At 43.6% G+C, this 26,045-nt stretch overlaps 1 protein-coding gene across 4 annotated transcripts in view; it reads right to left on the reverse strand.

Moving 5' to 3' along the window:
• Nucleotides 1-25,788, reverse strand: part of EPN2 (epsin 2) — a 46,229-nt gene extending 20,441 nt beyond the window's left edge. For 2 of the 4 annotated variants that reach the window (XM_085592087.1, XM_077786902.2), the window contains exons 1-3: nucleotides 25,686-25,788; nucleotides 19,603-19,709; nucleotides 4,388-5,161 (exon numbers count right to left, since the gene is read on the reverse strand). In XM_085592087.1, the coding sequence (XP_085448213.1) occupies nucleotides 4,388-4,982 (595 nt within the window). In that variant the 5' untranslated portion in view covers nucleotides 4,983-5,161; nucleotides 19,603-19,709; nucleotides 25,686-25,788. The remainder of the gene's footprint in view (nucleotides 1-4,387; nucleotides 5,162-19,602; nucleotides 19,710-25,685) is intronic. The other 2 variants (XM_021550236.4, XM_021550221.4) reach the window with 1 other exon arrangement.
• Nucleotides 25,789-26,045: the final 257 nt, after the last annotated feature.

A 26,045-nucleotide genomic window follows, 5' to 3' on the forward strand; every position in this document is an offset into this window, starting at 1 on the left:
CACTGAAATCAGGGTTTGTGTCAATAAAATCAGGGTTTGTGCCACTGAAATCAGGGTTTGTGCCACTGAAATCAGGGTTTGTGCCACTGAAATCGGGGTTTGTGCCACTGAAATCGGGGTTTGTGCCACTGAAATCAGGGTTTGTGCCACTGAAATCAGGGCATCCATCCCTCCCATCCCTGGACCCCATCCCATCCCACCCCATCTTCCCAAACCCTCCTGGAGCACAGGGGAAAAGGGAAGGATGTGGGCACAACCCAAAATAACACCTGGACATCCCAGCTTGGGCATAACAGGACTGGATCTCTTTCAAAGCGTGGCCTCAGTAAACTTGATTTTAGAACACCACCAGTGTTTGCCAGGCTGGGAGCAGCATCCCAGCTCAGGCTTAAGGGCTCTAAATTAAGAACATCCTACTCTTCCTCCTGCAGCCATAAATCCAGAATCCTATTTAAGTGGTCACTGGCAGCTGGAGATGAAACAAGGCCAGGAACAAGAGGCTGAAGTTTTTGAAACTGGGTGACAAATGTCAGGCAAAAACCCAATTATTTAGACCCTGTGGCAGATTAGGAGTAAGGGACTATTGCTCTAAAAGATTTTAAGTATCTGCTTTACATCCCTTCCTCTCCCCAGGAAGTTTAGTTTCAGCACCACACAAGAATATTTCCAGATATATCTGATATCAGATTTTATGCAACTCTACGGAATTGGCACATTTTCCAAAATAAATAAAAATTATGCATTTTGTCATGGAATATTTAATAGCTCCTAATCTGAGCATTAATTGTCCCTGGTTTGAAGCTGAAAGATAAAACCAATTGTTCCCAGTATGTCAGAAATTGCTGACAAGATGGAGGTTGGGAGGAGCTTTATTTCTGATTTTTCCTTTTGAGTATCTCTCATGGCTTCCATTCTCAGGTTATGAGACTGGGTAGGAAAAAACCCCACACATACTTTTACAATTCACATGCCATAATGTGCTCCCTGGAATTGTCCAAGCACAGAGATCTTCAGGGCCAACAAAGTCATTAAGCAAAGCTTTTGGGGAAAGGATTTTATTAAAAACCATCAAGTTGCACCACTTCGTTTTGCACAGTTTCTAAAGAATTTTAGAGATGAAATGAAAATATTCACAAGAAAACAGGGGAAAATATCCTTATTTGCCTGCAGCAGTGAGGGATGATTGGATATCAGTCAAGGGATCCTTTTCCATCTTGAATTCTCTCACTACACAGGGTATCAATACTGCTTTTATTTTGCCACAAAGGAAGAATCTGGGACACAAAAAGCAGCAATTCTTTAAGAAAACCCCTCGTGGCTCAACATCAAGCAAAAATCCAGTTTTTCCCATGCAAACCTGCACAGGTTGGGAAGCTGGAGAAGAGAAGGAGTTTGAGGAGAGTTCACTCGGTGCTGGCTGTGCAGTGCAGCTGATTCAACATTCTCAACAAACCGACCCAAAAAAGCTTCACTGATTTAAGCAAAATTGCATTTTTTGGTCCCAGAAAGGAGGGGACAGAGTTCCCTCACATCCTCTCCAGTACCCCTCTATCCACTGGAAGTTACTGGTGAGCTGTCCTGCAGCAACTACCAAACTCTCAGCTCCTTCTTCTGCAAGAAAGCTCTGAAAATGAAATTTTATAACCCAACATAAATCCTTCAAGCAAGGGGAATTAATCCTGCAACCCCCACCCATCGTGTGTAGAAGGAGGAAGAGTAAAATGTGCTGCTAGCAAAGCACTGAGGGATGAAACATTTCCTGGGGTGGTGCTGGCAAAAAGGCTCTGCCACTGTCCCAAACTTGATTTCTGTTTGCCTGCTAAGCAGACGTGCTGAACATGCAGCAGAGAGGGTGGCTGGACATTTTGAAGAGGCAAATCTCATGCTGTAGATGGCAAATCTAAAAGTCTCTGATCTCTTCTTCAAAGGCTCAGAGGAATGAAAGAGAATTCTGCCAGAATATACAGAGCAGCAACAGCATCTTAGAGATGTTCTAAGGGGAGCATTTCCCAGGAGTGAAGCAGAACTTCATTCCTTTTACAGATTTTTTTTTCCAAATCCAGATTTTCAACACAAAAGAAGGGTATTAATCATAAAAATATATAATTTAAATATATATTATTTATTTATAAAATTTATTTTAAATTTTTAATTTATATTTTATATGTGTGTTTATTTAAATTTAATATTTTTCTTCAAAAAAGAACATACTATGGATACAATCTCTTTCACTTTAAATAATGAAAAGCATCTTTTCCATCAAACTTAGCAGGCACAGGAATAACCCTACATTTATGTAAGAGATTAAATGTCTGGATTTTAATGAAACTCCTTTCTCGTTTCCTGGGATAAAGCTCTTCCCAGTTTCCAATATCAGAAGGACTCAGCACAGCTGTTCTGGAAGGTGCTGGTTTGCTTTGCTCCACTCAATTAAACCAGACAAGAAACACATTAAAACCTCTAAACAGACAACCTGAGAGCCACCTGGATTTCTGCTGATCCACAGCGAAAAAAAAATCCAGGAGAGCTGGAACACAGGAAGAACTGAGGGGGGAGGAGGAGAAAAAAAACCTGAGATTTCTAAATCTTCTTAGGAGGTGAGGGGAAAAAGAAAAGCTTAAGGAATCTTTACCTCCAAAGCAATCCTGCCACAGGACACACACGGGGAGGTGGGAGCAGCAAATCCACCCCTGGAACACTGAAAAGCCAAATTTGCTGCTTCTCCCATCAAAATTCCTAAAGCATCCCAGGAACAATTGAGGAACACGCCCTGCATTGCTCAGCCCTGCTGGGAGGAACAGTTTGGAGCCTCTGGCAGCATTTAAGATTCCAAACAATAGTTCCAGGCTTTAATTAAAGTTGGGACTGGTGAAGCAATAATTCAGTGAAAGCCAAGGTGTGCTCAGCATACCTCAATTTCAGCCCACCAGCCAAGTTAAAATCAATATTTCAAGCTACTTCTAAATTAAGAATTTTTGTTGTAGTCACCAACAATCAATACATTTGAAAAGGAAAAATGTTGTTATTGTTGAGGTAACAATATACGAGTTCTTGAAAAATTCACAGTGCTCAAGCATGGTTATTATAGAAAAACTACATAAATACAGAGAAAATATTATTACAAGAAAATTAACATGTTTGTTATCCTACTGCTAATTAAAAGTCAAGATCAAAAATTCTAATAGCTGGAAACCTTCACTCACATTTTTTGTACTCTCTCTGCTAAAAAAAAAAAAACTTCCTTTTGGAAATACTTTTTTCTGCTTGTCTCCAGGGCTTTAAACAGAGATTTCTCTCCATCCTGGTTTGATTTTCCTGCTCTCTCCTCCTGCAAATGTCAGCAGGGCTGACCCCACTCATGGATTTATGACTTAAGAAGCACTTTGGGACCCAGGACATGACAAACTTCAGATTCTTACAGCTGGTGCTCAATGGTTCCTGCACCCTGGCTCAGTCACAGCCCTCCACACGCTGGAAATATTCATTTAAAGAAAAGATTTCCCTTCAGAATTAGACCACAACCACTGACATTCCAGCCAAAGCAGCTTTCATCAGATCATTACTTACACTAAGGAGGATTTAGTGCCAAATCAGGCCTCTTCCTGACATGACAGGGAGTCCCACCAAGCAGTGGTGGAAAGAATTTGTTCTTCCCACATCACTGTATTCATTTTTTAAGAATGAAGTATAGTATTTAGTATAGACACACACCAAACACTGGGAATTTAAACATTTAAATACAAATTTAAAGCAGTCCTCCTCCAAGAACTGCTGAGTAAGCAATAAAGTAAATTAAACAGCAGCATTGTTGCCAAAGTACAATAGGAGCAGCATAAAGTAGCAAAATGATTCAGGAAATAGTCTGTATTTCTTATTTATTCTTAATCCAAGAATTATTGGCTGGATGGGACTTGGAGCAACCTGGGACAGTGGAAGGTGTCCCTGAGCATGGCAGAGAGGTGGAATGAGAACAGCTTTAAATTCCCTCCCAACCCAAAAACCATCCTATGATTCCATCCTGAACAAAAAGAACACATCTTCAAGCACTGCTTTTAAAACCAGAAACAAACAGAAAATCCCCATCACAGCCAACCCTGGAACACGTTCACAGGAGCAGCCTGGCAGCGCTACCTTTGGAACTGCCAGTAAACAAGGGCTTTTAAAATCCATTTCCATCACTACACACATCCTCTCCGTAGCAAATATTTACCCAGGCATCTGCAGAGGCATCAACAGCAGAGACCCACAACAGCATGACCCTCATCATCAGCAGCAGCAAACCCACAGAGATCCCAGCTCTCCTTGCAGGCAGCATTTCCACTCTCCCACCCCCAAGAGCAGCCCTCCGGAGGAAAGGATGAACACCTTGGCGTGTGTTTGTACTTACAGCCATGGTAGGATGCTGGGGATCCTCCAGACTTTCCATACTCCTGCTCTGAGTAGCTGGTGGACAGGTTGGGCTGGCTGGAGCCTCGGCCAAAGGTGATCTGGTTGCTGCCCACCCCAGTGGCCACCTGAGCCATCCGTTCTTTGGTCTTCAGGGCTTGGGCCCTCTCCGTCTTGAGGCGCTCGTCGTCCTTCAGGAGGGACACCAGCTGCTTGGATTTCTCCCTCACGTTGATGCCCTGGTCTTTCCCATCTCGATCGATGTACTGAAAATCTTTCAACGTCTGGATAGCAAAAATATTCTCTTTACACTGCTGGGCCACCCTCTCGGACCCAGTTTTAATCAGGTAATCTAAGAGAGTGAGGGCCTTGTAGACGTGTCGCCAGTTCTTGCCGTGGTCATTCAGTCGTTTCCAGATCATGCTCATAATTTCAGAAAAGGCCACAACATTGTAGGTCAGATCTGCTATTTCAGTCATCAACGAACTGGAAGGACCCCAGGGGTCATTTGAGGTCGCTTCCCGAACTTTTATTTCGGCCTCTGAGTAATTGTTCACAATGTTCTTCATCTGCCGTCGGATAGACGAAGTCGTCATTTTTATTTCCCTTTTTTCCAAGACAGATTCCACAACACAAACAGCAAAGGGCTAAATTTGCTCTTCCAGGAACGTTTCTGAACTGCGAAGGCTCCGGAGCAGTGGCGTGTTTGTGACACGTTCCACTACAATCATTTCCTCTCCTCAAGAGAATGACAGGAGAAAATGAAAATCATGACCTGAGTGAGGAAAGAAAACAAAGCAGGTTAGCTGGGTCTGATTGTTCTGCACAGCCAGCAAGACACACACGCTTGGGAGAAATTTTCCTAGATTAATTTTTTCCTCCTCAAATTTCTTCGGATTTTGAAAACAATTTGTTCTTCTCACGAGTCACATTAAACATTTAAGATTAATAACCTGAAGTGCTGAGCAAAACAAAAGCAAGAAGACAATCACAGTGATACAAAGGCAAAATTTTAAAAGCAAACCAGAAACAAAATCCAACCTGGAGACTTATTTTTCTACATAAAAACTACCTAGAACTTTAAATTACAGAGCTCAGATGAAACCACGTGAGAAATTCCATGTTCAGCAGCCCTCTAACAGTAGGAATCTGCATCCAGAGAGAACGGGGAAATTTCCAAAAAATCAACCAGGCCATTTCTGAAACCCGGGGTAGTTTAAAGCCCTCTCAGTCTCAGGACAGAGATCCCATGGCCCAACATACTCCAACTCAAGGTGACCTTTCATGATAAGCAGATTAGAAGGAATTGTTTTTTCCCAAATGCATTTACTTTGTTCATTTGACAACACTCAGCAGAACCACACTTTCTGCTCTGTGTGTCCTTTGTACAGCACCAAGGAATTTTTAATTCTATGAGAATGGAACTGTAAAGCCAAAATGATTGGCAAGAAAAGGCAAGGACAAGCTGTGGAGCTGGAAAGCAGTGTCAGTTCTTTAGTTAAGGTCACTGTTTCAAGTAAACAGAGGCCTATTAAGCTTTGGAATAAATTACTTGAGCAAACTGGCAGATTGGCCATTCCATGAGCACAGAGCAGCCCTGAGAGCCACCAGTGGCACAAACACTGAGCAGGGACTCTGGAACTGAGCTGGCCACGGTCACAGAGATGTCCATCCACATGGCCTTTAATAATGCTCCTCCAAACACTCCCAAGAACCAACTCCATCCCTCACAGAGACACTGGAAACAAGGACAGCACAGATTTCAAACCTGACATTGTTATCATTCTTCAAATTACCACAGTGCCATTTGGAATGGAAGCAGAATTCAATGTCAGCACAGGTCTGTAATGGTTTTTTTTAAGCATAAAGACAAATTCCCTTCCTTGGAAACCTTTCTGGGCAGGTTAAGTTACCACAGAACACACCTAATGAGTTGTTTTCTTTGATATTCTTCCACTAAAGTTGATTTTTGGCAGAACAAAAGCCTCTTATGACATGATGGAAGATTGACTTTGAATGAGACCAACACTAAACTTCAGGTAAACTTCATGCCCCTGGTGTTATATATATGCCCCAATATTTAGAACCAGCTGTAGGAGAGGAGATGGATAACAGCAGCAGGAATAAAAAGGGGCATCTCCTGGGACATTTAAATTCTGTATGGATCAAACCCAGAATTCGATAATGTTGATGCTACACAAACATTCCATGACTGTTCATTCACTCTGGAATTTTACATTGCCCAGATCTGTTGGCTCACCTGCCCTTGTGATCCCTCTCTAATGTATGATTTCTAAAAGGTGAGGAAACAATAAAAATTAAACAGAAAAAGCACAATGTATATCTTACTTAGCCTAAGCCATTTCTTTTTGCCAAGAATGGGTTAGGCAAGTTCCCAGCAAAGCTGAAACCAGTTATCCAGGGGATCTGGAAGGTCACACTGAGCTGGGAGCAGCTGCAGGCAGGAGCTCCTGCAGCTGGAGGCACCACAGGATCCAAGTGCCAGGGAACCATGGACAGAATTCTGATGATTATACAGATCCCAGAGCAGAAGAATCCAATCCTCCCACAAAAACTGAGCTTTTTCAACCAGAAAAGCAATGAATAACATGACAAATCAAACCCAGGAGAGCTACAAAACCTTCTAAACCAGCTGGATTAGGAGTCCACCAAGCCTGAGATCCTCAGACACAAATCCTTGTGCAAAGAGCCTGAGATTATTCCCTTGTATTCCTCATATTCCCTTGTATTATCAGCAAGTGGGACACCCTGGATGCCAGCATGGGCACCCTGGCCTCTCCCACTCCCTCTGGAAGCCACCTGAGCTCCCTGTGACACCCTCAGCAGGTACAACCACAGTGCCACAATGAACTAACAACTCCTTCAGGTTTCTGAGAAAGAAAACATCACCTTGGGCTTCTTTATGTCCCTCATGGTTTTATGGGAATTGGCCAACTCCTTCTGAGCTGAGGTTTTCTGAAATTCAGGCTACTTGGAAGCTTCTCCATATCTCCATCATGCCTGTGGTCTTTCCATGCACAGATTAAACTCTGTTTCCTTGGGATACACACAGTTCCCAGCACTCTGCATTTCAGATTTGGCAGCAACAGAAGTTTATATCACAGCACAAATCATTTACTGCTTAGCACTCCCCATGTATCAAATACTTCCTAAAATTCCACGCGTCCCTTGGGAGTTGTTCTTCTAGTGCACATTTCTTCTCCCTGTGCACTTCACCTGCCACTTTACCCCTCAGCAGGTCTCAATCTTTCATCATTCCTTTCAATTCAAGATTAAATTCAATTTGACTAATTTGTTTCAATTTAGCCATCTTACTATTTCGGGCCAATCTGCTAAAGGGAGTATTTGCAAGAGCACTGACCAGTGAGTGCTGATCTCACTATCTCAGAGCCCTTCCCCATGAGAACCAACATTTACTCCTAACCCCACTTCCTGTCCTTTAACCCACTGCAAATCTACGAAAAACATTCGTGCCTAATGGAAGTTTTATTTCTTTCAAGGCCAGGGATGAGAGGCCTCCCCAAAATCTTTTTACAAGTACACTACAGGAGCAGGTGCCTCATCGGTGTGTACCTCCCCAGTCAAAGAAAAGTTTCTTACTTTACAACTTCACAGGCTTTTGGAAAAATAATTTTAATACCTCACATGTAAAAGTCCCTGAAGAATACAAGACTGCTTCCCTTTTCTCTCTCTCACACCAAATCCAGCCATTTTTACACAAAAGCACAGGAAAAATACTCTAAGTCTCCTAAGTTCTGCAAGATGAGTAAAAACAACCCAACTCTGGATCACTTCTGGAGCTGATTAAATGCAACACAAAGCTGTCAAAGTCTAAAAAAACAGAGCAAAGAGCCTTCACTCCCTCCCAATTACATCCCACTAGGAAAGCAGGCACTTGGTTTTGGAGAAGAAACCAAAGGAAGAACTCTTTTGGAAGCTTTTCTAAGTCTGGAGGAGCACTTTGGAAAAACAATCCCAGAGCAAACACAGGAGAGAACACACTGGGTAAAGAGAAACCAGCAATTTCCACACTTCCAGAAAATTAAATATTCCACTTGTTGTTCTGTAACAGACTCAAAACCCATCAATCCATCAGCAGTGAGGAATTCTTCATCTCTGAGTCCTGAAAACCAAGGCCTTCAATGAGAGAAACATTAAGGCTTGTTTTTTCCTTTTCTTGATGGACATGTTTTCATCTTATTCTACTCATAGCCCATAAAAACCAACTTGCTCTAAACCTCATAATGAACACCCAGGGGATGCCAGGATGAAAAGCTGATGGAGCTGCTGTTCCCCTCACCAATGCTGCACCAACACTCCAGTGGGACTGACCCTCACCTTAGAGCTCTGGTTTTGTCCCTGCTTTACTCCCTCTGCTCCCTCACCACACAATGGAAGCCTTTTCTTGGATTATTCCAAATCTTGAAGCACCACAACAACCTCTTTTACCATTAAACAGATCAAAAAGCCAAACACCCCAACTGCATAAAAGTGAGGAACGGCTTCTAACACATTCTAACAAATTCTTACACAGAAAGTTTAGATTTTTTTTTTCCAGAGACCTCAGTGAATTAACTTCTCACAACAAACCACAAGGAAGCACAATGCACTTGCAACTTCAGCAAAAATGTGAGTTTGCATTTTTAACAGCAGAGTTGCAAAGAAAGCAGAAAGTGAGACCAGTTGATTAAAGCTGGTTTTGGTTAGCAGGAAAAAGGCTTGAGCAGATTTCTGTGAAAGTTAAACAGTTCAGTCTTGGGGAGCCTTCCTCATTTTTGCTCTTGGTCCCTACAAGCCATTTGCTCTGATTTTGAGTACCCTGACATCTCCAAATGGCAAAGCAAACAGATGTGCAGACAAGAAGGTGAAGTTTACCTGTGTTACCAGGGCTAAGCTGGAGGGAAACACCCCATGCCCTTTTCCCTATTCCAGCACTTCCATTACACAAATCATGAATTCTCCTGGTGCTTTCCTACACACAACGTGCAGACAGAAGAAATTCTTGCCTGAACTCCTCATCTCTCTCACTAGAGATGAAGCTCAGTGAATGAAATCTGCATGAGGGAACATTTTTAACTTGCTGAGACTAACACAGAACCAAGGCCAAGCCACAACTCTTCATGAATTCAGTTCAAAGCAAACAGCCCCACAAATCCACCTATAGACAGGCTTTCAGCAGAATCCATTCACACCTCTGGAATGTAAAACTCCAACCAGGATTTGTCTGCACTGATAAAATGCCCTTCATATCAGCCTGAAGGTAAATATCTGCATAGCCCAGTTAAGCATGCACCAAAAATAAAGGAAAAGCCTTCAATATCAAGTGTGAAAATTAACATTAAACATCAGGAGTTCACCTGACACATGCATAAAATTTTAATTAACAGTATTACAGACAATATATATCCTTAGATTAGACATTTACTGTAAGTCACATGCATGAAAGGGAAGGTTTGGAAAATAGTTATTAATTCAGTCAGTCTGTGATCTGAATCTGCAGACATCAAATCCACATGAAAGTATGCCAGCCTTGCTGCCTCCCCTCTCAGGTGGGAATACACAGAGATCTGCTCTCCCTGCTATCAGGCTGCAAAGACAGAGGCAGGTGATGCTCAGGGACCTGTACTCCAGCATAAATCAGGGAATTCTTACCCATCTGCAAGGATCAGGCTCAGAGAAGCTGCTGCCATGTGCTGACAGACAGACACCGACACCACACCTGCACACACAGCTCCAATCCCAGTGAGAAGCCAGCTCCTATTTATGGCAAAGAAAAAGGATTCCCATTGCCTGACCCAAAATTCACATCCTGCTTTTCCTGGGATGGCTCGTTGTGTGTCTAAATCCAAGCCCACTGTGTTTTAGGAAGTCTCGTTTTCCACAAACAGCTCAGAAATCAGAAAAAATCCAAGCACAAACCTTCATCAGGAAAATATTGCAGAAAAACTCCATTTTTCTTATAGTAAATCCACACTGCTAGACAGATTTTCAAACTTAACTAATTCTCTGATTTTTTTTTTTTCTCTTTGCATAAATTATTCTCAGAGAACAACTGGCTGATCAGAGGGTGCCATTACCCTGCCTAGGATACAATATTCAACTGCAATCCTAACACTGCTCCCAAAACCAAACAGGAAAAGGGGCAACTGTGCATCGTGGCCACTTGGAGGAGAGGAGGACTGAGAGAAGACACTTGGCACTGCACAGAAAGGCCAACAAGCAGAACACTTATTAGCTCTCTTTTGCTATTCTACAGCAGAGAAAACAGCAATTCATGGGAATAAAACAGCAAAATGAAGAGCCTGAAATTCCCATCAATGCCCTTCCTCAACCTTCAAAATTATTTAGGAAACGAGTTACAAATACAGATTGGCAAAGGGTTTGGAGAACAGGGTTAACTCCAGATGAAAGGTTTCAGTTCCATTTTTCACATCTTAAATGCTTGTCTTCAGTGTAATTTCTGAGGAGAGGAAATGGTTCAAAATTCAAAGTTTTGGAAGCTTTCCACTCCCTTTTACAAATGAGAGAACAAGGTCAGCTTTCACAGACAGCAGGTGGCCAAATTATTTCTTTATTTAAAGAGTTAATGGTGAAAGATAAATCTCCTTCAAATTTATGCATATTCATGAGTGCCAAGGTTTGATTCTGCACTGGTTTTACAGTCCTGTCTCAGCCTCACTGAGGGAAAGGAGCTCCAGCTTGAGGAGACTTTTAGCTGTAAAAGAGATTTACAGACACAAATCTGGTTCTGTTTTCTCCATCCCACCTTTTGTTACTCCTTGTCTCCTCAAATTCCCAGGATTTGAGCTCCATGGGGAGCTCATTTCTAAGAGTGAATGGGAAAGGGGGGTGAGGAGCAGATCTCTAACCTGCCTCACACAGCTGCACCACCTGGCCATGTCCTTTTGGGACCTGCCAAGCCACAGCTGCTGGGGCTTTGTCACCCCCAGCCCCCTGACCCTTGTGGGGCTTTGTCACCCCCAACTCCAGTGACCTTTGTGGGGCTTTGTCACCCCCAGTCCCCTGGCCCTTGTGGGGCTTTGTCACCCCCAACTCCAGTGACCTTTGTGGGGCTTTGTCACCCCCAGCTCCCCTGGCCCTTGTGGGGCTTTGTCACCCCCAGCCCCCTGACCCTTGTGGGGCTTTGTCACCCCCAGCCCCCTGACCCTTGTGGGGTTTTGTCACCCCCAACTCCAGTGACCTTTGTGGGGCTTTGTCACCCCCAACTCCAGTGACCTTTGTGGGTTTTGTCACCCCCAGCTCTCTGGCCTTTGTGGGGCTTTGTCACCCCCAGCTCCCCTGGCCTTTGTGGGGTTTTGTCACCCCCAGTCCCCTGGCCTTTGTGGGGTTTTGTCACCCCCAACTCCAGTGGCCTTTGTGGGGCTTTGTCACCCCCAACTCCAGTGGCCTTTGTGGGGTTTTGTCACCCCCAACTCCAGTGGCCTTTGTAGGGTTTTGTCACCCCCAACTCCAGTGGCCTTTGTGGGTTTTGTCACCCCAGCTCCCCTGGCCCTTGTGGGTTTTTGTCACCCCCAATCCCCTGGTCCTTGCAGCTGGAATCATCGACAGGGTGGCTGCAAATGTGCTCTGAAGGGCTGGGAGAGGGGACAGCTCTGCCAGACCTGCAGCTCATCACTCACGACCCAAATCCAACCTGCACTGGGATCTAATTTTAGGATTACGAGGCTTTAACAGCTCTTTAAAAATAACACATTCCTCCTTCTACTGCCAGGTCAAGTGTCACCCACAGTGCCACCTGTACTGTGGGCATGTTTGTAGGCTTGATGTGGTTTTTTTGGTAGTTAGTCACTTCCTAATTTTTTGAGAATATTTTTTTTGTTTGTTTCAGACATTATTGATCAATCTAAATTGGCTGATTGGCTTTCCATGACAAGATAAAAGACTTTGCAGAATATTAAGACTAAATTTAAGACTAGTATTTAAGACTAAATACTTTGGAGAAATAGAGCTATGAAAGATGCACTGTAGTAGGACCCACAAGGGGTAATTTTAGATGATTTGCTTTAAGGCATTTACAGCATGGTGTGACAAAAGCTGATAGACCAAGAAACACTTCTAGGGTATTGTAACGAGGAAATAACTGGCTTCTGATTGTGGTGGCATGAATTATAACACCTGTATTGTCTCACCTTTCTCATGAGACTGAAAATGGAACAGAAGTTTTTAAAATGCCCCTCAGTTACCCCATTTCTGGGTCAGGAAAAGGGTGTTGTCTGACATGGGCACATCTCCATTTATTCTCCATGCAGCAGGTGTGCAGTGAATATCAGAATATTGCAGAATTACCAGTGTGAGGTCAGGCCATTACACACGGAAGCAGAAATGCCAAATGCAAATTAATCCAACAGGGCAATGAAAATACCTCCCCAAACTTCCCGGAGGAATTTGTTCTCTGGGGATTACCTGCTTCAAGGAAATAATTTCATCTGTTTTCTCACAAATTGAGGAGGAAAAAAAAGACCACCCAATGTGTGCCTTGACTGAAAGGTAACAACGTGAAATAAATTCAGCTTACCAAGTATGCCTGAATTCTATTTTCAACTGAATTAAGGGCAGTAGGAGACACTTCTCTCCTTTCACATTTTCCTTTTGGAAGGGAAGAGGATATCCAATTTTCTTGCCAGAGGATGTGCCTTAGAATCTACTACTAATTAGAAAAGTCCAGCCTTGTCACTGGGGCTGTTATGGGGTGACAGGCACCTGCTCAGGCCCTCACAGATCTGCCTGAACACAGAAAGAACTGCAAAAAGTACAAGAGCACAAAATGTCAGCTCCCTTCTTTAAACCCCAGTGCTTTCCTATAGAACTGCAATATTTAAAATTCATATTCACCTAGATGTGTGCTCATGTATCAGACTCCATATTTTGGGAAGATACCTGCTCCTTAAAATTACCCAATGATTTCATTATCTGAATTGATTTTGCACTTTTATTGATATGAAATAAACGTCACCAAGTGCAGTTTCTCCCATCCTCCTACACACACCAGACATGAAACCACATTAAAACACTCAGCAGGCCACAGGCAAATACTCACCATGACAAAGATTAGGGGGGAAAAACACTTTAACTCTCCATGGTACTACTGGTAGAAACTGAAGGATTAATACTTTTATTTTATGACATGGATGGCATGAAAAGGATTGTTCAAGAAGTACAAGATGCCAAGAAATACCTGTCCATACATCCAAACACTATTTTTTCCATTTTAATTAAGTGTGCTTCCTGCCAGCACAAACTACAAGCCTGCAAAGAAAACAGAGATTGATTTAATATCCTACTTACATTCATCAATGTCCATTCATAGCATAAAATTTCAAGTGCCTTCCCTCGCCAGATTTTGCACAATCATCTTAAAAAGTCACCATAATGTCTTAATTCAACTATCAGAGCTGGTACCAACATCAGATTGCTTTAAAGCTCAGAAATTCAGGTACAAGAGTTGTCTGCTCATGAGATTGGAGTTCAGCAGAAAATCCTTCCCTGGGAGGGTGGGGAGACCCTGGCACAGACTCCCAGGGAAGCTGTGGCTGCCCCTGGATCCCTGGAAGTGTTCCTGGTGTTGGATGGGGCTTGGAGCAGCCTGGGAATGGGGAAGGTGTCCCTGCCATGGATAGGGCAGGGGTGGAACTGGATGAGCTTTAAGGTCCCTTCCAACCCAAGCCACTCTGGGAATAAACTGCTGTAAGATTGCAAAGTAGGAAAAACATCCCAAAATCCTCCCTGCAGGAAAGTTCTGGCCAAAGGCCAGGGTTCCAGAGCAGGATTTGCTGCCCAGCAGTGGGGTTCAGAGAAGTGAGGATGGGATTTTCCAGCTCCTGCCTCTCCACTCTGCCCCACACCGGAGCCACAGGTGGAACAGCTCCGGCGAGCTGATCCCACACAGCGGGGCAGGCAGGGGGACAGGCAGGGCTGGCCCAACCAATTAATACCAAGGTCACTCTAATTACTCTAAAGAACACCCCAAATAAGGGAGCACCAGGCATTTCAACAGCAGTCTCCAGTTACAGCTCACTGGACAAAGCTGCACCTGGGAAGCTCAAACTGGAGAAGTTGATGGTTTTAGGTTTGGGACTTGGTTCAGCAGGTGACTGTGCAAGGACTGCAGACTGAGGCTCTGGGAAATCTCCTTTTCCTGCCTAGGAACAAAGCAATTCCACCTTGAAGATGGTCACAGAGAAGGAGGAAATTTGGTCCTTCACTCTCCAAATTACCAAATTTCATTATATCTTAGCCCTATCCTTTTCCCACCCGATTTTAGCTCTGTCCTGCAACACCAAATATTCAGCTTTCCCTCTGACTCTTCCCTATCTTTTCAAACTGTACACACCACAGTTTCCAAAATCCTTCCCAAACCAACCCACCTCTCCTCCCTCTTCCCCTCAGACCTGTCTAACGTGTCCAGCACCACCACCTTGGCAGGTGCAATTCCAGAGGAGAGGTCCCAGCTGTGCCACCAGCACCCTGGACCTACACTGCATTCTGGCTCCCAGGAACTACAACTCAAGGATATTGAATAATATAAAAATAATTCGCTTTTGGTCAACTTCTGTGGTGCCCTAGTTCCTGATTCTGAGCTATATTTTTAAGTTCAGCTTTGATGGAAATGAATCACTTAAAGATTTTTTTTTTTTTAATATCAGCACATTTGACTTAAGGTTTTTGTCTTGTTTTTCTGCTTCAAACTTTCCAGTTCCTTCATTCATGCACAAAAAAGAGTCATGCTTGATCAACAATAAAAATATTTGTTATTATTTTATTATTATTTTGTTGATTTTTGTGGAATTAGGAAAAAGAAAATCTAATTTGAAAATGCCAGTGAATCCCACATTCTCCTATGCAGATATACAGAAATTTTCAGCTGTCAACATAACAATTCCTCAAGTTTTCTGAATCCATCCTCCAGCAGTAAAATCCTACCTACTCTTTTATCTATTCTGGATATTTAGACGGAAAATTATTTGAGTGGGAGGCAGCTTGTTCATTTCAAAGAGGATGACAAAGACTTGTTACTCAAAAGCATCTGTGCCTGTTCCTTCATTAAAGGTCATTTTCTCCCAGTCAGCTCTTGCAGAGAACATCTCCTACCCCTCAGCTTTGATACCCCGCAAGCAGCAACTGGAGCATGGCCTTGGGACTCCAGACATCTCCTAAGGAACCCACATGGAAAAGGCAATACCTGCCTCTGTTTCCAAAGCAGCTGACTGTGGCTTGGGATATATTGAATAAAATGCAATAAATCCCTGGTGGAGCACTGCTCCTCCCTGTCCCTCCCAGAGCTGCCTGGTGATTATTGTTTTGACCATTGTTTTCATGCAAGTCATTAAAAACATTCCCTCGTTAGATTTAGAAGCAGAACACAAAAGTGGCTTAAAAACTCACCCAGCTCCATTTTTTTTTTTTTTCAAGAGCTTTCCACCTAGTCCGAATGCACAGAAGAAATTCAAGCCCATTAACATCCATCAGAGAGCAGTAATGAATTCATCAATATTGCTCCAGTCCGTGGGCACGGCATCGTGCTGAATCATTTGGTAACTACATCTGCAGCAGGAAGGGCTCACACAACCCTCCCCACACTGCCAGCAGCCTGAAGAAGGAAAAATGAATGTATTGAGCTCTCCCTCAGCTCTGTTATCCCTCTGGATGGGGCTGGTGGTGCCTCTCCACACCAGGATTCCCACAGCCATCAAATCCTCCTGGAGCTGCTCCCCCTGGATCTTCCCTCCTTTGCCAAGCCACCTGCAGGCTTGCAAGGAGCTTTCAGTGCTCTTTCTTTCTAGAAATGATACAAGGATTTGTTTTTTTCCTGCTTTTTAATGTATAATGCAAATATGTTAAGCCTTAAATCGAGTATTTGATTTGCAAAGAAAAAAAAAAAAACACATCAAAATCCCCTTCACACCAGGTTACTGCAATCACGCTGAACCGTGATTTTATTTTTGTATTTTTGTGTCTATTTATGAACTTCTTCTTCCAGCAAGAAGTTTTCCTAACAGTGAAAGTTTTATGCCTAAGAAAAGCTAAAAAGCTACCAAAATCAGCCAGTCTTAAAATAATTATCGTGAAACATGGAAGTTTAGCTGCCAAAAAAAGCCCATACCTGTGGCTGGAGCACAACAGTATTAAGTTACTGTTCTCACAACAAAGGAAAAGGAACCTATTCTTGAAAAAAAAAAAAAATAAAATCAGCCTTAATGATATAAACAAATTATCCTTAAAGGTAGATTGGAAACAACTCTGCCTGCTTAGCCTTGCCCAGGGATGCCAAGGCTGGTGGGCTCTGAATTTTCCATCTCTCCCAGTCCCCTCCTTGTGTTTACACTCAGTACTAATGGCATCTCTAATTAACCCCACGAAAAAATAGGTTTGTTAAGGTAGCCCTTACAAAGCAAGGGCAGCTAATTGAGGTCTCAGCACTCTGCTGCCTTAACACAGATTCCGTCTCAGAACATACACTCACACATGTGTCTACATACCCTCAACTCCCACGGCTTAATTCAATTAATACTATTAAATCTTTAATGCTCGCCTTCAAAGGCTTTTTTTTTTGATTTTTAATAGCTCTCATAGGTGAGCACGAATGTTTTAAGTCTTTCTGCTAGATTTTAAATAAACTCCTCTTTTCTTGCCGCTTTGATGTTTGCCTTTCTGACAAACCTCTGCTCTGTGAAGCTGCTGCGACTTTGTTTTGTGTGCAAAGATGACATTACAAGCTCCAAAAGATATGTTAATCACCGAGCTGGAATCGGGATTTTTTTAATTCCTCTCACCTGCCCTCTGGGCTGGGAGTTGGCACCAGAACAGCTTTCATCAAAACAATGAAACCCAGGAGGAGAGAAGAGGTAACTGGAGGGAGTGGGCTCTGATTTGCATCTGTTTAGCATGGATGGCAGGCGGGGCTTCATTCTCTTTTACTGGGCTTTCCCATGAAAGGAAATTTTATTTAAATAGTATTTTATTAATTATTAAATAGTATTTTATTTAAATAGCTGAAATAGGAGTTTTGACAAAAGACTGATCAAGTTGGATGGAAAAATAAGCCTTGTGGCATCTAAAGGCACATCTGTTTCATGTGCACTGAATGTGTTTTTAATTCTCCCCTTCTCTCACTCCAAACTACCTTGACACCCCTCCCCACATTGCCCTGCCCCATTTCTAAATTTTGTATTTGTGAAACAAGAGAGAAAGCTTTGGCAGCATATTTCAGGTCTTTCTATAAAGCATAAACTACAACAAGAAATTAAAAAGAAAAAAAAAAACCAAGCACAGAGTTTCCTCCTCCTTTAAAGTTTATTTTTCTTCAGAGTAAGAAAAAGAAAATCCTTCTTAAAATAAAACTAAAAATCAGCATTTCCAGGGACAGGAAAAGGCACTATAGTATTATATACACTATCCAAGCTGACAGAAAAAAGAAGAGATTAAAAGCCTGGCTGGAAGCCAAGGCATCCAGACATAATTTTGCACAGAGCATGGAGAACAAAAGTGTTCCTGCATTCAGGATGTTGGAGCGTGTTTCCTGCACTCACACCTGAAAGCAAACAGCACTAAAAACCAGGGATCCCAGCCAGCCCCAGATCAACAGGTCCCCCACCCCTCCAGAGTGAAAGATGTGCTCACACTTTGTTTCATCTCCTGCAGAACAGACCCCCCCAAAAAGCAAATTAAAAACAGAATAATAAAGACAAGCTACAAAACTCTCCTGCTGCTCCTCACTCCTCAGCATTTCAGCAGAGCTCCCATCACACAGAGCACTCCCCGAAATTCCACATCTCCAGCCATACAACACATCCTGACTTTTAAAGCCCATGTAAATACTCCTGGAGGCATCCTATGGTCGTATTATGATGAAATTAAATATACGCAGCCACTATTGGTTGGCAGACGGACACCAAAATGGCAATTGCAGCACTCAGTGTGTTTAAAGCAGCAGGCCAGGCAAAAGGAGATTATTCACTAGGTAGTCAAACGTAAAAAAGAGCCAGACATTTCAGTCTGTCTCAGTGTCTCACAAAGGGGTCAGCGATTTGTAAATTTTAAACACAACACTTAAGCAGTTTTGCAGACTAAAAATCCTTTGATGATTTACCTCAGTGCTTCTCTGCAATAAACCAGTTTAAAAGTGATTTTGCTGTACTTGAGCTTTTATACTTCGGCTTCTCTGCAAGAATTCTGAAAGCCAAGTCAAACCAATTATAACATTCCTGTATTTTACTTCCTTATTAAAGCTTCCCAAGAGAACCAGTAAACATATAAACATAAATATCTTTCAGAGGAGTCACCCAAGCACCAATAAAATCTTCAGAGAGCAGCAGCTTTGCTGAAAAAGTATGAAATGCCACAATCATAGCCTGGTGCAAGGACAGTCATGCTGTTCTTCTGAGCAGCAGATAGAAATTTCTGCCTTAAAAATATAGACAAGTTGAAAAAAAAATGACAGTATTAAATATTGACTTCTGATCTGCATTTGCATACTCCTAAGAAAAGTAGTCTGTGTCACCTATGCTGTTTATCAGAAAACATTCCAACAGAGGCATTATCTTGACTTTCTGAGAAACTCTTCTAAATTGGTAGACAAAGTCTAACTTCATGAACTCTGCTCAACAACAGCAGCAAAATATAGTAACACTTCTCATAGGTAATAAGCATTCCATCCTTAAAAAAAAAAAATCACTGCAAGCAGCAGAACACTGCAAGAAGCAATCAAACCCCTGCAATAAGGCAGGACAGGCTCAGAAGGCGAATATTTCATTAGATAATACAACAGAGGGGAGTTTGTGCTTTCCAGTGGTCATTAGAGAAAGAGGTTTTCATCAAGTAATTAAATACCTGGGTAGGGACATTTTAAAGATGCATCAGATCTTCCCTGGATCTGAATATTCAGGGTAATGCCTGATCAGGAACCTCTAACCAGACATTACCAGCCACAATCCAGCAATGGCACAAAATGGAAGGGTGTTTCTCTCATTAATTAATTGAATAATTAAAAATATTCAAGTTCTGTTTTCCAACTAACAACTGAAGTGCTCTCCTTTACGTGCACCATGTGGCAGAGCACGCTGTGCTTGACCATCCACCACAGAACAGGCATGTTAGAACAGCTCTGCAGATCAGGATTAATTAATGATCTTCAATTCTGCCTGATTTCATAGGTTAGAGCAAACATCTCTGCCTTACTGCTGTTGTCACAAGCCTCATCCCTGTCCAAACAGAGCTGAAAGTCAGCAGAAAAGCAGCTTCAGCAGCAACTGGGTCAACAGATTTGGCTGAAGAAATCCTCATCACTAAAAAGAAAGAGATAAATAAAAATCAGAATGACAGAACTGAGGTGATGCTTGGGGTCTGCTCACCCCCACGAGGAACCTCCCGAGGGAAACGTGTCTGAGGGATTCTTTTGTGCTGCCATCTCAGAGGAGGAAGTTACCTTTAAATAGACTTTATTTGGTCTCTCCCTGAGGAATATCAGAAGTGTCTGTATCAGTTGTTTCAGTGGGGTTTGTCCCACAAAGGTTTTACTTGTGAACTGCACAGCTCTTACACCAGTGAGCAGTTTACTCATGCAATTACTCCCAGTGGACTCAGAAGAACTGTGTGAGAAAGAAGGAGCTTTGCCAACCTAAGCTTGCACAATCAGGGGGAAAAAAAAATTCAACCAAACCAGGGAGGGGGATAAATTGTAACTGACAAAAACTACAATCAAGAAATAGCTGGTGACAGATTGTTATTTAAGTACAAGGAAGTGATTTAAACAGGAGCAGTTGTAATAAGATTATACGATTCTCTATTAAGATTCTTAAAATGTCTTTGTTCTAGCAAAGCTCTGGAAAGACCATTGCCCTTGCAAAGGTTCAGAAACTACTAAATTGATGTTAAGTCTAGAAATTAATATGATTTGGGAGAATAAAGATAAAAATGTAAAAGAACATCCCAGGCCTCATTAGTACCCTGTCACCCATGCTGGCTGGTATTCTTCCTTAGCAGGGGGACCACGTGTGTTGTAGAATTTCTTGGTGGCAAAACTCAAACCCATCCAACAGAAGTAGGGAGCTTGCTCTGCCTGGGTTTCTGCTTTTAAATAATGAAAACCCCCAGGTGGATTTTAGGATTTTAGAAGCCATCACATTATGTGACATCTCCAGAAGGGCAGGGGAGTCTCTGTGAGGTTATACTGGAGAGAGATTAAATCAGTGTCTGGCCGCTTGAATTTTAGCCATGACCCAAAGACTCCACCACGTATTTTAAGTAATCAGTTCTAAAACTCCAGCCCCCAAAATTGGCTGTAACTCCTGCAATACTGAAAAGCAAACAAGGCAAAGGAGTCTTCAGATTTCTGTATGGTAGGATGAACATAAAACATCTCTAACTAAGGTGTCTGGCATGGTTTTAAACTCATAAGCAGCTTTGAGCTTTCAAAAAATACTTTATTACTTAATTTGTACAAGTATTGTTCACTGAGTGCTGCATTCTGAGAAACAAAAAAGCCTCAAAGAGCCAGGTCTGTCCCAAGCCTGCAGAAGTAGCACAGAGGCCTTCTCCTGCCTGGGTCACCCTCTAAACTCTCCTGGACCTCATGAGCATTCAGGATTTATTATATGGTGACATGAGAGGCTCAGGTACTGCAGACAACATGGCAAAAAAAGCTCTGGGAGGAGAAGCAGGGACTGGGGCAGGGTGCAAGGAAAGGCAGGAAAAGGAACAGGATGGAAGGAAAGGCAGGAGCAGAGTGGAAGGAAAGGAAGGAACAGGATGGAAGGAAAGGCAGGAGCAGAGTGGAAGGATAGGAAGGAACAGGATGGAAGGAAAGGCAGGAGCAGAGTGGAAGGATAGGAAGGAACAGGATGGAAGGAAAGGCAGGAGCAGAGTGGAAGGATAAGAAGGAACAGGATGGAAGGAAAGGCAGGAGCAGAGTGGAAGGAAAGGAAGGAACAGGATGGAAGGAAAGGCAGGAGCAGAGTGAAGGAAAGGAAGGAACAGGATGGAAGGAAAGGCAGGAGCAGAGTGGAAGGAAACTGCAGAGGTCTCATGCACAAATTTCAGCTAATTACTCAAGGCAGCTCAGGGAGCTCCACTCCTGATGGTGGAAGGAAAACTATGCCTTGAGAACAATTTGTATGGATCACAACAACAAAACAAAGAGTGTGTTTGAGACTCCTTCAAACCTCCCCCAGCCACCTCCAGCATAAAACACAGATAAGGGGAGCCTCCAAGGCGGAGCTGCAGCCAGGCCTGGGCTGGGACTGGTTTTACCCAGTCCCAGAGCAGAGGCAGCTGCACTCCCACTGCCAGCAGGGACCTGTCCCAGCCTGAGCTGCTGCCACCCCACCTGCACAGAGCTGGATCTGGCAAGCCAAGGCACAGGAGGCGTGAACAGCCCAGGCCTGACCTTGAACAAGCTCGAGGCACCAGTTAGAGGCATTTATGTTAACAGCCCTGGGTGACAGGAAACAGAGAAACACACTATTAACAATTAATGTAACACGGGGTATTGGCTCTGAGATCAATTCAAGTTCAAATTTGGTAACAATACCAGAAAAATGAGCTGAAAATTATCTATGCAGAAGAAAAGCATCTCGCTAGCATAATAACTCAAAGTTATATTTCCATATAGAAAGGCACAATCGTGAATTACAAACTGAATTCTGCAGACATCTCCAGTGCAACCAACAAATACAAAGTACTTCTATAGTGATTTTCTAATTAGTGTCATTATTCATACAAACTCCACTATTTGATATTTACATAGAACTCAATCTTGGTAACTTAAGCTACTCTCCTTAAACTCTGCCTACAACCACTGAAAACACCACAGAACCTTTGACCCAACTACTTCACCTTTATCAATAGTCTGGAGCAGCATCATAAAACCAAGCAAACCCCAAATTTGGAAACCAGAGACAAAACTGTTATTTGCAAAATGATAAATAAAGAATATCAGTTTTCCTGTAGCTTTCTACCTGCTGCACCATTCACCGAGAGGCTCAGCCCAACAGCCACTGAGTTCCAGATCCATCCTGAAGCCCACAGTCTCTGAATTCACTCCCATTCAACCATTCTGAATTCTTTCTCCATGCAGAACAGGAAAGCAGTCCTGTAACAACCAGCTAAACTGATTAACTCGGGCTTTTTAGGGTCTGTTATTCAGCACAGCCAGTCTGTACCAAACCTGGAGCACACCAACGCTAGCACACCAACAATCAGCCCCGGCAGGTTTTATTCCAGAGGACAGAAATCCATGTTGTTCTCCTCCATGGAGTCTCCTGCCTTCTTAATGAGCAGCCAGGCTACTGAAACACACAAAAACCTGCTGTTCTTTGAAGCACTTAAGCCAGCAGGATACCGGTACGTTTCGATATTTTCCCTGCACAGATCAGAGCGAGGCAAAGTGGGAAAAGAACATTACAGGCGTTCCTACAAAGCAGGCACATTTCATTTTCTATTAGCAACATCCCAAGGGACACTTTAGCACTCTGCAAATATGGCCCTGGAAGATTGGGAAGTTGCTTCCTGAGTACCAGTCATTAAAGAAAGGTATTAGAGTAACTTATATTCTTCTACACCAAGCAAAAGCCAGTCATTTCCCCATCCCACATATGAGACCTAAGAAAAGCAAGATCAGGAACATCATAACTATTCTTTAATGTATTTCCCCTAAACTGATTATCATTTAATGATTGCTGTCTCTCACTCTAAAGGAAAAAAAAAAAAACACAGAAACAAAACCCTGATTTCTGTATCAAGAGAGACTATCAGCATTTTTATGAAGTAACAAATTAGGCCTTTGGCATTTCCCAGCAGTGATCCAAGATTTGAGGCTTCTTAAAAGCTCCAAGTTTTAAAGCAATCAAATGGCTGACAGCTGGAACAAAACTAGCATGATTAACCAGTTATGTAAATAATGATGTGGTCAGTGCTAGCTGAATTCATTTCTGCTGCCCGCATTATACTGGACATCAGATGTTTGTGAACTCTTCATTAAATGTAACTGTAGGAATAATGCAAGTGCAAACCAACATGAGCATCACCAGCCAGGCTACCTGACAGTCAGGGGGTCTCTCCTCTGGTCCTTCCACACCCATCAGGTAACTCATAAACAGCACTTTTTTAGCCCAAATATTACCCACCACTGCTTAGCTTCTACCTAGGGAACAAGTCCATGGAGAGGTGGAGAAAGATGGAGAGAGGATATTTATTCACAAGGGCTTGGACTGACAGCCAAAGGGGAATGGCATCCCACTGCCAGAGAGCAGCGTTGGCTGGGATGCTGGGAAGGAATTCCTCCCTGGGAGGGTGGGGAGGCCCTAGCACAGGTTCCCAGAGAAGCTGTGGCCACCCCTGGATCCCTGGAGGTGTTCAAAGCCAGGCTGGACCTTTTTTGGAAAAAACTGGGACAGTGGAAGGTGTCCCTGCCATAACAGGGTGGGACTGGATGAGCTTTGAGGTCCCTTCCAACCCAACCCATTCTGGGATTCAAAGATGCTGTGAGTGCTGCCTTGCATTTCTTAAAAGCTGATAATCATTTCCATTTCTCAGCAGATGTAAAAGTCAAGCTGCTGTGTCACAGAGCTGTTGTGACACAGGTGTAATGTTGCAGAGTAACTTCATGGAATAGAGGAAGTTACAATCAGCACCCCCAAGTCAAACTTCCTCAAATGGAACCCACAGTCAATTTGGCCTTATCAGAATCCGCCTTCAGGAATGCACGTTCATGGATCATTTGTGCTTGATAATTTTTGATAGCATAGTTAAATATTTAATATGGGTAAGATTATCTCTGAAATTCTGTTGAGCTAGTTTACCATTACTTCGGGCTTATAAAGGAAAATTTATCAAAAGTTTTGATTCTTCCCAATAAAACTCCAGACTTGAGTTTGTTCAAAAATAACACATCTGAGAATCAGCCAAGACAAACATATTTAGAAGTAACTCCTAAACAGGCTGCATTTTGCTAAAGATACCATTACAATATATTTCTGATTTAAAAAAAAATCATTCATCCCACATTTCACACCCCAACAATACAATTTCCTATGACCTTGTGTCTCACAAAACACAGCAACACACTGAAATTATGCAAGAATTCTGTATTACCATAAAACACGTATTTCAGTCGAGAGAATAATAAAACTTAATCTCGTGGCCTGATTTGCATTTTGAACTCCTCAAGTCAGACTCTACAGCCTGTAACATCTGCAACAGCTTCACAATCCCAACAAGTCTTTTAGGCCTCCTGTTGCAAATGGATAAACGTGTAGACAATTCAGGTTATTTTCTTAATAGATCAGAACAAGAAATACGTCCAACTGCTGTAAATTTAAAATCTCACTCGGCTTTTCAGATCAGTGTCGATGGCATACTTGAGAAGGGGGAGGGGGAAGCATTACACACCCATAAAACTGAGACCAAACGCTACCAGTTTTAAAGCCTCAGAGCTTTAAACCTTAACATGAATATTTTAACATTTACATTAAAGCCTTACGGCTTTAAAATAGGGGACTTCCATTGTGGGCAGCCTGTGATAATTACTGTTTCAATATATTTCACGGCAATAACGCAATACAGCTCGCTGACTACCCAACGCTAATCTCTAGCATCACAGGTACTGCAGGTAAAATTTTTTAAAATATATATACATATATATATATATATATATATATATATGTATGTATGTATGTATATGTATATATATATGTGTGTGTACATATATGTATTTATGTATATATATATAAGGATGTATCGGTGTAAATATATATACAGGGAGAGATAAAGAATATCACAGAAAATCACAGAATTATTAGGGTTGAAAGGGACCTCTGGAGATCATCCAGCCCAAACCCCCTATATAAAAAGACCCTTAAAAACCATTAAAACCATTATCACACACCTCCCGAACAACGATTATTACTGAAAATACGACGGAATAACCCCCGCCCCGCCACGCTGGAGGTGCACCGCGCCGGGGCGGGGGTCGCAGCGGGCGGAGCGGAGCCCCCCGAGCCCGCAGGCCCGGCCATCCCCCGCAGCCCCGGGAGGCCGCTCGGGGAGCCAGGCCCAGCCCCGGGCCCGCGGGAGCCCGGCCCGTCCCCGCCGCCCGCCCGGCCACCCCCCGGCGACAACAAAGGGCGACCGCGGCCCCGCGCCCTCCCCGCGGGGACCCCCGGGGGCCCTTCCCGCGCCCTCCCCGCGCCGGGGAAAGGCGGCGGCGCTGCCCGCCCGTTCCTCCCGCCGCTGCCTCCCTCCCCGTCCCGCGGAGCCGCGCTGACCTGCGGGCGCGGGGCGGGCGCGGCGTCCCGGTGTGTCCCGGTGCGTCCCGGCGGCCGCGGGCTGCGCTTGACACCCACACGCACCATCCAACATGGCGGCGGCGGCCGCGGGGAGGCGGCGGAGGAGGCGGAACCGGCGGCCGCGCGCGGCCCCGAGGCGCGGCCGCGCTGAGGGCGGGGTGGGGGGGACGCGGCGCTGCCCGTCCCTCCTTCCCTCCCTGTTCCCTTCCCTCCCTCCCTGTTCGCTTCCTTCCCTCCCTGTTCCCTTCCCTCCCTCCCGGCGCGGCTCCTCGGAGCCGGGCGCCGCTGAGGAGCGAGGCAGGATCGCCTTCCCCCCGCCTCACCCCGGCTCTGAAGGGG

The sequence above is a fragment of the Lonchura striata genome, chromosome 14 (assembly GCF_050655825.1).
Source record: "Lonchura striata isolate lonStrDom1 chromosome 14, ASM5065582v1, whole genome shotgun sequence".
NCBI classification, from domain to species: domain Eukaryota; kingdom Metazoa; phylum Chordata; class Aves; order Passeriformes; family Estrildidae; genus Lonchura; species Lonchura striata.